The sequence below is a fragment of the Linepithema humile genome, chromosome 3 (genome assembly GCF_040581485.1).
Source record: "Linepithema humile isolate Giens D197 chromosome 3, Lhum_UNIL_v1.0, whole genome shotgun sequence".
In the NCBI taxonomy this organism is placed as follows: Eukaryota; Metazoa; Arthropoda; class Insecta; order Hymenoptera; family Formicidae; genus Linepithema; species Linepithema humile.
This window is the reverse complement of record NC_090130.1, coordinates 7,778,616-7,793,231: the sequence shown is the minus strand read 5'-3', so window position 1 is coordinate 7,793,231 and position 14,616 is coordinate 7,778,616. Positions and strand designations below refer to the sequence as shown.

The following is a 14,616-nucleotide window of genomic DNA, read 5'->3' as shown; positions in this document are numbered from 1 at the left end:
CCTTGTTGTTAACGCGTTCGCTGCGCTGAAAGCGCCCTTTCAGAGCTGAAAAATAGGTAAAGGACGAATCCCGCCGAGGGCACGGCTACAGTAAGTCGGCAAGTTTTTTACGAGTATCTCGCGTGTTACGGCGGATTAATATTTTTCGATTAGAAGTCCATTACGAGCGCGTTGCGCGACGAATAAATGAAGAATAATGCGATCAGATTCAATGCTTCGATTGGAAATCGCCATTTCGGATGCATGATAATTCCTCCTTTCGCCAACTTCTTTATTCGTCGTCCTCTCCATCTTTGAGTCGCGTGCGAAACAGTCGATTGTATTCCATCTCACGTTTACACGCAGCCGAAGAGAACGAAATGGTCGTATAAAATGATTTTTTATTTTGCTGCGCAGCGAAACGGCGGTAGCGGTTTTAATGCCTATCTACTCCACAGGGATGGTCCCAAAAGAGCGATATAAGAAAAAGGCAGACAGCAGCTACAATATTTCATTGGCAAACACACAAAGCACGGTCTAAAATAAAATGTACAAGAAAAAAGATTCTAGAAATGGAATTCTGCAAAAAATTATTTAGAATTTTGGCATCAAAATAACTTTATAAATTATTCCAGCTTTATTGTGAATTTACTTTTTCACAATAGAGCGTTCTGACATTTACAATATTTTCATTGTAAATAGTCTTTCGGTATTTTTCAACAAAAAGCTACTTGTTACCCAACATTTTCGCCGCGCTAATTCTATTTTAAAGGACACCTGCGCCCACGGCAAATTTGATTCTACTCTATTGGGACGTAAAGTAAACATTCTGCATCCGTCTCGCGGCAAAATAATCGAAAATGGGATGAGCGAAAGAAAGGGGACGTAGGTACTCAGTGTAAAAGGCGTGCGCGCGCGCGCGTCTCTCACCTTGTTATTCCCTCCTATAGCGGGGGACACGAAACATACGAGAGCAATTTCGAAATGGAACGCAGTCGCGCGACCAGAAGACCAGGAGACCAAGCCGATCTGGAAAATTACATTTGCCGGCGACGCGCGAATTACGGACAATTTGTTCGTAGACCCCGCTGCCCTGAAATGTGCATCCACTGAATTACGCGAGCGCTGGACGGGAGTTTCGAAGATAAGGAAAGCATAATTAAGGCAGCGCGATGAAATAAAAAGCAACCATAAAGGTGGAAGTTATCGAGGCGAAAAACTTCGGCGTTGCGACCGAAGATAAGGAAGAATCTAATAAGCTACAGATCGATGAATATTGGGAGGCACGGTGTACGCAATAAATTCTAATTGCTGCTTCAGTCAACGAAAAAAATTGAGCTAAAGTATAAAGGGTCGAGAAGAATTTTACATTTTCGTTGTGTAATAAAAGAATTACGGCGCGCATGAATGAACAGTTCATTTCCGCGAGAATTATTTTCCATATTATTTTATACCCTTTTTTTTACAGTTTAAATGTTTTGATTTTGTGGAGACCGGCTCAGAGTTATTGAAAAGGTTCTATTTGGACAGAGTTAATTGTATAACATGGGCCGACATGGTCACTCTATTACATTTACCTCATATTCCATAATTGTCTCTAATTAAATCGTCATCGATGGGCACCGTTCGATCGGCTAATTTAAAAGCGCACTTGTGAATATGCACGCGCCAATATACATACTTAATATTATCTGTACGAGAAAAGAGCCGATTGCAGAACAGGGGCGATACAGTTGCGCGCGTTCATCATTAATTAGATATTCAATAACGTTCGTAAATTAAATTATTACTAATGGGCTCGATCTAATTGCTTGTTTCAAAAGTGCTTTTGAGTATGATAAATCAGTTAACTGTACACCTGCGGATTCTCAGAATTTCCATTGTAAATTCTCAGCGACGAAAAATAACATCTCTTTTAGCGAAAAAAAAAAAAAAAAGAGTATCAGCTTCCAATAATCTTCTTTGGAACTGTCCGTCTGAACTGCATAGATTTCTTCTCGATATTAATGACGCGCAACACTTCGTGAAACTTGCTCGCGAGTTGAGGTAAAAGTTGTCAGCGTTTCGAATCTCTAATATGCCGGGGAGATGTAAGAAACGCGTCGTGACGACTACCGACCGGCCGAGTTAACTCAAGTTTCTTATAACGATCATGCCTTTGCCGGCAGCGGTGAAGCAAAGTTCACAAAAATTATTCACCTTTTATAATTCCAACGCAAACCTCGTTGAAAGAAGGAAAAACGGCGTGTTTAAACGGTTAATCGCCGTGATTAGAATAGTAATTAAATTAATGAAAGTCCGTTGTTAATGTACTGGCCGCGAAAACCACCCACAGTTAATTAAGCAATGGAATTCGTTCAATTTACGAGGCTTCAAACGGATCAGCATTTCAATCTCGGCGAGAGATGAAAAAGAAGTAACATTATGCAACATTAACGGACGAGCGACGATAAAAGTATTATTTTTGTAATTGATTCCAACACATGCAACTTCAATGGCGCGTATTAAGCACGCTCCGTCATAAAAGCGCTGTAACGAGAGACGCTTCTCTGCCCAACTGATCATGTACGTCGTAAAATCAGCAATGAAAATATTTATCACCGCCAACATCGTCGAGAGACACAATTATCTCGCGTCTTAACTTTTCGAACACACCATAAGCTCGGCGAAATTACCGTTCCGAATTTAAATGTGACGCATTAAATGCGATGTCCATATCGCGGATCCATAAAAGAACGATAGCATTACGGGTAAAATGTGATTAATTGCCTTGTAAATATCCTCGTACAACGTGATGGGAAATAAAATTGAAATAAAATTGAATATCATACTTTAGAGAACTCGCAATTTTAATTACAATTATCATATTAAGTTTTAAATATATTAGAGCAATTCAGGTCGTCTCTATTGATTTAATGAAGCTCTAATTAGGAAATTTCGACACGACGCGTAGAAATTCGTAGTCTAAATTGGTGACTGACCACAGACTAGTATAATTCATATTGACTTATTAATCTCAAGCATTGTGGAGAACACGACACGTTACAAACTACAATGTGACACGCGATAAGCTTCACTCTAACTTCTCCATTAACATTTAGCATGACACACGTATCATTTACTTACATTACTTTACTGTCTATTAAATAAAGTGAACATTTTAATGTTATGAGCTGCATTTGTGCAAAAAAAATGTTATAAATTATTACATTGTTAGTCATCAAATTTCGTATTATTTTATACATAATTTAGATATCATATTTGTACACGAGATAAATTTCTTTTTTAGACAGAAATCTTAATGTAAAGTTTATATCTAATTTTTAAATATTAAAAACGTCGTGAAAAAAAGTAGCATTAATCTTCATATGGAATATTTTAAATTGCATGTGAAAGATTTTTACGTGTCAATAATCGCAGCAATATATTGTACAACCGAATGGGTATTCATGTTAAAAATGTATTCTACAGTGACGAATCGAATCCATTAAAATCCAATAGAAAACTGAATATACATTATGAACCATTGAAAGAAAACCACAATGCTTGTTCGAAAAACCTATGGAACGTCGCTAGACAACATTTTCCTATCAATCAAACAAATTAAAATGCGCAATAAAGATGAGGATCTATATTTTAGAGATATACCGTATACAAACGGGTCATACCTGTGGATCGTCACATCAATCGATTTCGCGATAGTTTCCAGTGTCATGACCGCGTCTACGGGAAAACAGCAGAGTCCTCGATCGCCAGGACGAGTCCTTCTCGACATCACTCGCGAGCTTCGCATCGCACAACCGATCGCAATCGGCACACTGACGAATCGCGCGGCGCGACTATCGAACGATCGACATGAGCGTGTCAAGGACGTCCGGAGACGTCCGCCGCCGCCTTGAAGGTCACGGAAGGACCTTTCGAGGCGCGTGACGACGGGACGAGCTAGGTCCTGTTTCCCTGACGACGCGTGCCGCGCGCTGGCCGATTTCCAAATCCTCTCGCCCGACGTCGGAACCGATATATCGAGTACGTCGATCGCCGGGCTCTGCCACAAGTGGTTGCGTCCTGCCGCTGGAAAAACACCTGATCGTGCGCTCGGCGCGTGTGAACGAGTTCGCAGGATGTACAGGCGAGAAAGTCGACGAGAAAAGTGTCTGTTTTTCGTTCACTCGGAAATCTTAATAGCCCGACAAGTCCCGATCTGTCAATTGGAGGAGGAAAAAAAAAGGCCACCACCCACAATCAACGTGCTTTCATCGCTCTAATGGACAAACTCGACGATGTCATCCTTCCGCAGGAAGAGCCGCGCACCCTCCTGACGGCGTGGCTCGCCACCGACGAGCCCGCTGTACATTTGATCGTCCCAGGATCGATCCTTTGATGCGAGTAAACAGACAAAGAAGTGAGCGAGGCGGGCAGGCGAGTGTGAGGGTTTGTCGCGCGCACCTTCAATTAAAACACGAGGGATCAGGTGTGCCGTTCGATCGCGCTAGGTTCTTACTTTACGAACGATCCTCTCTCGGTGAAATTCGATTGTCGATCCTCAGGACGACGAGATAAACACTGGTCCCTGGCTTCGACGAAATTTCCCGATGTCACTTCGACACAGGACGCTATCCTTGTGCAGCTATCCTGGCTGTATCGTCCTACGGTGACGGGAACACCTCGCGCATGAAGCGGAGCCGCGACGAGTGTACACGCACGCTCGTCCTTATGCGAGGAGCACCCCACAAGGATTGGTTTTCTGTTTTACAGTATATCGACTGCCGTGCACCCAGTGTTATCTCGCAGGAACTAAGCCGGCCACGATCACGCCTGCGTCCTCGAACGTCGCGACGCCGACTTTTCCGCGACGCCCGCGTCCAATCGCGCATGACGCGATAACGCAAAGGCGCGAATTTAGCACAGCATTTGATGAGAATGTTTGATAGCGGATTGCGGATTTGCTGGTTATTTACAGTAATAAGAACATTCACCGCGATTGCGCGAGTCTCTAAGGATTCACGGTATTGGATTCGATCGGCACGATGGAGAAAAGTCATCTATCATTGCTTTACTTATATCTGAAGATAAGATTAATGAAAGTCAGATTGGAAAACAAACTATTAAGAAGAAAAATGTGAAGATGTGGCACAAAAATTACAAATAATATATGAAATATGACATATAATAGTAAGAAAGATATATTTTTTTAAATATAATTTAAATCATATAAAAAACAAAAGCTTTATCTAATTAAAGTAATTAATTAAGTTTAAAAAAAGCAGTTTGTTCCAACAGAATATTTGATTTGATGGAAATATAACACTGTCAGAGATATTGTTGATTCATACTACTCATTGTGAGTATGACATTTAAAGTTCGATCATAAAAAAATACCATAAAAAAATACCATAAAAAAGAGATACATTTATTCATATCTCTCAAATTGTTTAAAGTAGAGAATTTTTATTATCTTTTTATCATATTTTTATTTTGATGAGTACAGATATAAACAAAATTAGCATTTATAAATAATATTCTTGATGAAAAGCCTGATGGAATGCAAAAAGTGTGGAAAACTCGATATATATAACGTAAATTTTTTCAAAAACATAAAAAATATTAGCAAATAATAAAAACATTGCTCACGTGTAATTCAAGTTTTAATTCAAATTTGTGTGAAATAGCTTTATATGGTGGATCAATAACGCTGCGCCAAGGCAGCTTTGTTGATTCATTCGTTGTTGGCATTCATTACGACGCAAAATTTAACACGCGTAACATATCATATAAAATTTAAAAAAAATAGCAATGCGGAATTTTTTAAATGAATAATGTGAATCGGATAGAAGAATTCAAAATTGATAAACGAAACAAAAATATTTGTGATATTTGATAAAGTAAACTGAAGACGTGCGAAATTATTTGCGTTTTATTCAACATCAAATTATTTAATAAAGGCGATTACTATTTCAAGAATAAGAAGAGATAAATATTGTTGCGTGACGCAAGGATAATATCTTAATTGTTTTGAGAGAACTCAAAGTTACAAGATGACTGTTGCACTTGGGATACATTATCGTGGGGAGGAATTTCTGTTCCGAAGTTTCTCATTCAGACATGAGATGAACATGAATAGAATTTTAATTGGCACACGCTGGAATCTGTTGTAACATCGCAATTTAAGATAGAGACGTGTTTACGCGATTGCTCCGTGCGGATAATCGTTATCGCGCGATCAATGAAATTACAATTCTCTTTTAATCACTCACCAGTCTGGGTGCTGCTGTCGAAGAAGGTGCTGGACGTCTCGACTGTCATCGTCGCGAAAGTACCATCCGTAATTTGAGCCGAGCTGTCTCTTCGTCCGCGATATCGCTGAACCTGCGAAACGAGACGTACAGAAGTCCTTAATCGGAAAAAATCGATTTTATTAATTGAACATTAAACGCGCATTAAAAAAGATTGAACCATATTTTAATAAAGTTCTATAAAAATTTTTCTTGTGTTGTTAACGTTATTTTTTTTATGTAAACTTTTAAATCGAATACATTTGTAAAAATATTATTCATTTTTATATTTTTGTTTATTCTGCGTTTTTTTAAAATAATTTTGTTTCATAAAATTCTTTTTTGCATACTAAAAACTTTTAGATGTATTTATTTATTCGCACATATGTTTATCAAAATCGAAATATCCGATTTCATAAGCTCCTTTATCAATAAAAATTCAAATATTTCTCTTTTTTAATGTGTTTGTTTCAAGCTGAAATTTATTGCCGTGAATTAACGAAAAAAACGAACCGTGTCGTCACTTTGAGAGCTCTGTCGTCTAAAATTACGGCAGCGTATCATTTCCTCGGTGGTGCTCTGCCGTCGAAAACCGCGCGCTATCAAGATCTCCTCGGTGGTGGATTGTCGTCGTATTGTCGGCGCATGTTGGATACCGGGTGCGCGAGCGCAAGGGCTGGGATCTCGGGACGAACACGAAGAGCTGTCTGGCGATCTGCAAAGCAAAGTTCAATATAAAACTCACATACAAGGCATTGAATATTACTATAAATTTTTACGAAATTATTGTGTATCTTTTGATTAATTACGAAAAAAATTACTACTATTCTAATATACAAAAACTTGAATACACACATAGTTGAAAAGAAAATATTTTAGGATTAATATTAGAATTTAAAGTGTCAATAACAACTTCTCAGAGAGAGAGAGAGAGAGAGAGAGAGAGAGAGAGAGAGAGAGAGAGAGAGAAAGTTTACGAGTGTTGAATGAAGTATCATATTCGCAACATTGAAAAATCAATAGAATGCAGGTACCTTGATGGCCGACCAGCCATAGAGGTGGATTGCCTTCTCAATCGAGCTTTCCTTTGCCTGATAGGACTGATATCTCTCTTATCAACGTTTCTGTCAGGACTCAGATGACTTTTTGAATCTCGACGTCGAGGATAGGAAGCGGAATCTGGACTCAAGGAGTCTCTCCGCGCTTTCCGACCTTCAAACGTATCGATGAGATTAATATATTAAGAAAATATCTTTTTTAACATTTCTTTTAATCATTATTTAAAAAAAAAATATATAATCTAAATGGATTATATACACACGCAAAGAAAGTAAGAGACTATAGGCAATCGCAATTGATATATTAAAATTAATTGTAACAACAGTCGATACCTACCCCCATCGTCAGGATCCGGTGATAAAGTTGGCTGGCTACCACGACGTCCCACGGGTGGCATCGATTCGTCTATTGCTGCCTGTTGACGCGTCAGCCTCGACAATTTGTTCGGCGAAACTTCTTTACCCTTGTAATAACACTGTTAAAAGACCCAACGTGTGACTATTATAACTGTATAATATACCGTTTTCGAAAGAGATTAAAAGTTTCTACCGTTCCATTAAATTATGCAGAAGAGATTTGATTAGATGAATTAATCTATTTTCACAAAAGATAATGTGTTCAAGCCGTGTTATTGCCGTGTGTTCTTAATAGAATTATAATTAAGTAAGGCAAATAAAAACAGTATAGGCTGTTTAATGTCTCTTTTACAAATATACTTTGCTAATTTAGGTTCTGCTGATGAGTTTGAAACAAAGTTGACAACTCAATGAATAGTATTTGCGTCTCGATAATCGCGTTGTAAAAGCATTGTAGATGATTGTAGATCGAATTACTTAATATTGTCATTTTTTTTTCATCATAATGAAGTAACCGTTATCGTTAGCTTACCTGCGTAGTTGAGTCTCTTCGAGTGGAAAGTAACGGATGCGTAGGTGTGTTGTTGACATTCGGGGAGCCGACCGGGCTTGAGCTACCGGAAGTCGAGGTGCCGGGAAGCGGGAGGCTGCTTCCGGTCGTCGGTGAGATCGCCGGTGGTGTTACCGAAGACATGACGATAGTCGGCGGGTTCACGGATGTGTCCAGATTGATGCCAGACTTGTTTTCAAAAACAATCTTCTGCTCTACGCTCAAGGTCGACGAAGTTGGCACCACCGGCAAGGTGTTGATTGTCACTGTCATCATTCTTGATTCCGTGGTGGTGACGACGCACGCCTTTCCGTCGACTGTCAAAGACGTCGCCGTCATCACTATTTTTGTGTCGTTCATGGAGGTGCTCGTCGATTGGGTCTTGGCTTCGATACTGCTCGATCTTTCGCTCTTGTCTGTGGAGCTTCTCTGAGCCTCCAGATGGTCTCTGTGGAGAAGAGTCATGAATAAAACATGTATCATCACTGTATTAAATATTAACGCACCTCAGAAGTGACAAACTACCAGTGAAATTGTAACGCCATGATTTAGGTGATATATTTTAATATATTGATAATGCGAAAAAATGACAATCCATCTAAAAATTTAGCTATTACACGAACTATTTATTTAAATTGAATTACTTAACTATCGTGATTTTATACCGACCTAACCGTATTACTAGCCGCACTGTCCGTACTAGAAGCGCTCGGTCTTTGATCATTCCTGTAGTATTTTGTAGGCGTGATACCACCTCCGTCGACCGACTGTTGAGATTGCCTACGTCTATGATGGCGACAATTGTGCTTACGCTCGCCGGGACTCGGAGTTTGTCCCGCAATCACCGAGTCCCTCCTGGATCTCGCGCTCTCGCCCGAGCCGCGACGAGAGTTTTTCGATTCTCCCGAACCTGCAATAATATAAAAATTAATACAACGTATATGCTAGCAATCCGATAATTAACGATATTCCTTTCGCAACCAATTTTTTGAAAGTACGTTATTTAAAAATCGTGATTACTTATACAAATGTTTATAAACCTCACTGATATAATCGAAATTGATTAAAAATGATAGAACAAGTAAGAGTTTTCTCAAAGATTCGATATAAATGTAGAAATTAGATTGCTCTTTGTGTTTTCGAAGCGATCTTAAACGTTAAACCGGCACGATACGCCACTCCGCGTTTTTTTTAACACAGAACTCACGACTACATTTCGCATGCAAGACGTATGAGTCTCCAATACTCTTTCTCACCAACATCGCAACTCGCGAAACGTTATTTTCACTGAATCCACGAATCAATCACGGTGCCTCGAGGTGATCGCAAGCGCGGGTGCTATTTTTAGACTGTGTCTGCTACGAGAGTAGCGAGCTACTTCTCTGCCGCTGGAAATTTCACCTCGTCGCGGCGTGGGCGAGATGACCGTGGGCGGCTGCGGCTGCGGCTGCACATCCTTTTTGCTCCACAACCGGGCTATGTCGTTCTTAAAGTCGCTGATGGCCGAGTCCCGTCTAGATTTGGTCGACACCTGACTCCGAATACCGCTGTCGACCGAGCTTTCCCGCCTTTTTCGCAGGCTGGCCAAGTGACTGGCGTCTGTGGTGGTCTGCCGCGACCACGGCAATTTGGCGATGTCCGCCAGGGTCTCCCTGCGGGAGAGCTTGTTGCCGCGGCTGCTTTTTCCGGATACACCGCCACCCCATTCGCGCAGTATGTCAGTGAGCTGAGCGAGGCTTGATCGCCGACGGCGCTGGTTCGTCGGCGAGGAGTCCTGAATCTCGTTCGGCGGCGAGATCGATGTAATCTGCGCCGCGGAGTCTCGTCTGCCTGTTCCTGAGGGCAAACGCGTTCTTCTTGTAACTCTGAAGAGATTGTTATCGTTCATTGATAAGTTGTCAAGAGTGAGATGAGATTTTGTTATCGACTTGTTACAGAAAAAATCTGATGCGATTATAATAGAAAGTTTCATAAGAGTTATTGTTTTTCTTATAATGAGACAGATTGGTGATTGATGCAATTATCGAAATATTATTTTCTAATTGGAAAAAAGAACATGAAAATATATTAATTACCCAATCAAACTTCCAATTCGGCAGCTTCGCAAGTTTTATCTTGAGAATCTGTTTCTTTTCCCATTATTACATATTATTTCCTCTATATATACTTTCTAATTTTCTTTCTTTTCGTTTTTGAAGAAATGCATTTTATTTACAAAGACAAAGGAAAATATAAATACTATTAACCTTTGACTTTAATATTCCGCCAAGTCAGAGACCAGCCATTACAATTCTCACGAAAATGAATTCAAAGCGCTTTTGCATGAGAAAACCACCAAATTTCCATAATGTGCTTTCGTGCGAAAAATGCTGGTTACGGGTACAAAGCGTGTCTATGCATACCCAGTCGTTGCTTCAGAGTAGACTCCTCCACTTGCTCTCGCACGAGGTCGTCCCAGCCGTTGCCACCCTGCCATATCAGCCCGACCTGATGACTCAGGATCGGCAGGTTGCACACGAAGCAGATCGCTGTCATGGTCCTGAAAAAAGGAAGTGCGCGGTCTCGGCTTAAGCCGGCAGAGAAAGCGTGACGCCCGCTTGCCGCCACGCGCGAGCGGGACGGGAAGAGCTTTTAACGGAAGAAGAAGGTGCATCTTTCAACGATAAAATTACGTGAAACCAGGCCATGCCAACAGAGCGCTTAAAAGTGATAATTTGTCGAAGTCGTGGTTTCCCTTCAAACACCCTTCAAGTCGCGATCGCACATATCATGTTCGAGTGTAATTTTTTTTTTATGTGAAGCAAATCCGAGAAACAGCAGGAAGAGACACGCGGGGTATTGATATATACAGATACGAGCCTCTTCCCACTTTACTCTTATCGCTGCGAAACCACGCTTCGTCTACGCCCATTTCGTGAATACGATCGAAAAAACTTAACGAGATATCCAAGATAATACAAACGTAGCTAAGTAGAACAACACTCTAACAATGTACAATAGACACAATAACGCAGGTGTAATAATTACAGACGGGGCTGGCGGTTGCGCAAGCTCGATCGGCTTCTGACAAAATACGCGAGAATAAATAGAATCGCAAAAGATTGCGGTTTACGCTGGTGCAAATGTGAAATTTTAGAACGTCAAATATTTGCTAAAAATTGATTATCAACCAGCATGTAGCACTCAGCGTGTAAACACTCTCGCCGTTGATATTAAAAATATTATATTTGACAAATATTAATTGGATTACACAAGCAATTGCAAATATAAATTTAATTTGCATGACTTTAATTTAAAGATACATGCTCGCTGTCTAAAATTACCGCGACATACTGTTTAATGTTTAATATATGTGAAATTGAATGCTCTGCATCGTTTAGAATTAGCATAAATTTTAATATGTATAGGATGGAGACTTCAGTAGCAGTGCAAATAAACGCGAGACTCATTCCAGCGTATGCAAAGCTCGAGATTGTCGAGCTCACGCAAATCGACATCAGCCTCCGGTCTAGGAATGTTACCGCAGCGTGTTTCGCGAGCGCCGATGAACGTCATTCCAAAAGCGTGGATGCATAAAGAAACTCGAGAATATATATTGTATATATATATTTACATATATATATAATATATATATATTATACAATATGATATATAATATATATACAATTACTAGAGCGAGAGAGCCGCATGTCTTTTCTCATGTATATACAGCACATAATGAAAACTTTTTTTAGAAGGCATATATCTGATTTGATGTTTCGACCTGTAATGTCGAAGTCTGGGGCTCTGCAACGACATCGCATGGCAAGGGCCTGGCCGACCTGCAAAAGATACACACACACAAACTTTTTTTTTTCGATAGACCGCTACCGGATTCGATAGTAAAGTAGTTGATGTAAAGAGGCATCGCGCTCTCGATGATGCTGTATCCTGAAAAGGCGCATGATACTTGAGAGTAGCGTGGGAGTAATCGATGATCGCTTTTAATCACGAGAGCCGCGTTGTTTTTGCACGACGCCGCCGTCGGTTTCTTATATACGGTGTATCGGAAATCGATGATGTTGCAAAAAGACTGACAATGGAGTTTGATTATGGTAAGATAATACAATTACATTTTCAGAATAAATAATGCAATATTATTTAGTGATGAATTATTGAAATAAAATAATATTGTATATGTATTATAGTTATATTATATATATATAAAGAATGATATATTTTATGTCTGTTTATATTAATAATTGCGGGAAACATATGTTTTTAGGTGCATTATATATTATTATTTTTAAAAATGTTAATTGCGGTTGATAAATACCATATTTATGTAGGAGGATGTATCGAATGTATCGGTAAATATTGAGTACAAACAATAATTAATGTATAAATTAATTATTAAAAATACAATTGGTCTGCTTGTACAGATATGTATATATTTCACGTTACTCTCAATGATACTCTTGTACGCCCGATCTTTTAATAAATTTGTGTAGATATAATTTAATAACATTATGTTTTGTAAAGTATGCCGCATTAATCAAAATATTTGAACAATTGTGTAATAACTGGGCGGCTGATATAACGAGATTTAATGTTATCACCGCATACGAGAAAATGCGATTTTAATTAGCCAACACTCATTTTGAAATATTATCATAAACGCATTATGAGGATTTCTGCATCACTTGGATCTCATGTACTGAAACATCCCGTTTCATTCATATTGGATATTCGTATATTAAGCGGAACTGCGCGTTCCGCGAGTCGGATGCGTGCAAACTTTTGCACTATAAATTTCTATCAAATACACATTTCCGTCTATAATCTTCGCGTAGTTTCTGCAAGACCGATCTGATACAAGTTTCGTCATGTTGATAACATTCTAGAAACTTCCGCTGTGTCATAATAATATTACCTTGTTAAAACTTGACGTAGCCTTACATTAAGAGAAATCACGAGTCGGCCAACTTCCAATCCATTCGTATGCTAATATACAGTCGGTCGTTAACGGCGAAGCTTAACAGGCTGTATAAGACGAATTAAGAGAAGTAATTCAACGGTTGACAAAACTGTTTCGATAGAGTGCAATTACAGTTTCGTCAGACACAAAAACTTGGCCTCGCTTGAAAACCCGAACTCGAAACGCTCACACGGGCAACAATTAATTAATCTCGCCGTCAAAGCCGTAGAGCTTACTTATGCACAAAGTGACCTAATTAGTGATTCACTTCCCCGATTACTCCGCTCCGCCAAACAAACGAGCATCCGTAACAAACTCTGCGTCTAATATCGATTGTCAATAAGTTCGTACGTAAAGCTTCTTTGAAAAGGATACGAAAATTTAACACGCCGGGAAGAATAAGTCGGTTTCGCTTGCGAATTATTCAATTAAAAGTGGAGACTTGGCGGTTCTGATGTTCTTCTTGGTTCTTAATTTATTCCCTTAGAATTTTAATCCAACGCTCAATTAGCATGATGCCAAATGCTGAATGCTATTAAAAATTTGCGAAACATGCTCTCTCGTTTTTCTCTTTCGAAAAAGTTGACCTGAGTTTCCATTAACACATTCATAATTGAGGTCATTTGTAATTGCGGTACTTTTATTTATTCGCAATTACAAATTAAAAGAAGATCTAAGTCACTTTTCTTCGAAAAATAGGAGTTACGTTTACGCTAATTTACGAGTGTAATGCGTTTAAATAAAAATTAGGTAAGTAAACTATAACGACTCAACGATATTATTGCTAAGTAATTTTTGTTGGAATAAAAAAACATTCTCTAATATAGTCCTCAGCGAGAAACAGAATTTTTTTCTTTGCTAATGCTCTCCGAGAGCACGGGAAAGTGCAGATGCACAGAAGCACGCAGATTACGGACTTTTATTTGCTCGCGTTGAAGCCGCAATCCCAAAGCCGCGCTGAGGTTTGTAAAGAGAAAAAGACACGTAAAAAAGTGTGGTACAGTGAAGAATCTAAATTAAAAAAGAAGAAAAATTTTAAGTATAAAAATCTTAATTTTTATTATTGAATACGACTAACATTAAACGCGAGAGCTTCTTATCGATAAAAATTCTTATATTATATATAGCGCGATGAACGAAGCGGAAAGATGGATAACATTTTTCACTGGCCACTGCAATTTCGTGCGTTATTAAAGTCGATTATTGCGAAAAATTTGTTCCACCAATTTCCGTTCCGAGAAGTGAAAAGCAATTTCAAGAGCAATAAAATAAATTTATTGTTAGCAATATTATTTAAAGGAAAATTTTAAAAGCCAATTTTGGAAGTCGAGATATTTTCATGATGATGTCGGACAAATATTAAGATATAACAAACACATTTATTCTTTTTTAAAATTAAAAGACATATATAACACAAAGTTACCCGACGAACCAGTAATTACA

The 14,616-nt window shown here is 39.0% G+C and overlaps 1 protein-coding gene across 1 annotated transcript in view; it reads right to left on the bottom strand.

The window, feature by feature from the left end:
* The window catches only part of rsh (radish), a 131,183-nt gene that overhangs the window by 26,501 nt on the left and 90,066 nt on the right, over positions 1–14,616 (bottom strand). Inside the window, 8 exon segments of the mRNA XM_067351915.1 lie at positions 6,234–6,345; positions 6,765–6,966; positions 7,286–7,463; positions 7,647–7,785; positions 8,199–8,664; positions 8,886–9,126; positions 9,618–10,052; positions 10,619–10,755. Coding sequence (XP_067208016.1) covers positions 6,234–6,345; positions 6,765–6,966; positions 7,286–7,463; positions 7,647–7,785; positions 8,199–8,664; positions 8,886–9,126; positions 9,618–10,052; positions 10,619–10,755 — 1,910 coding nt within the window.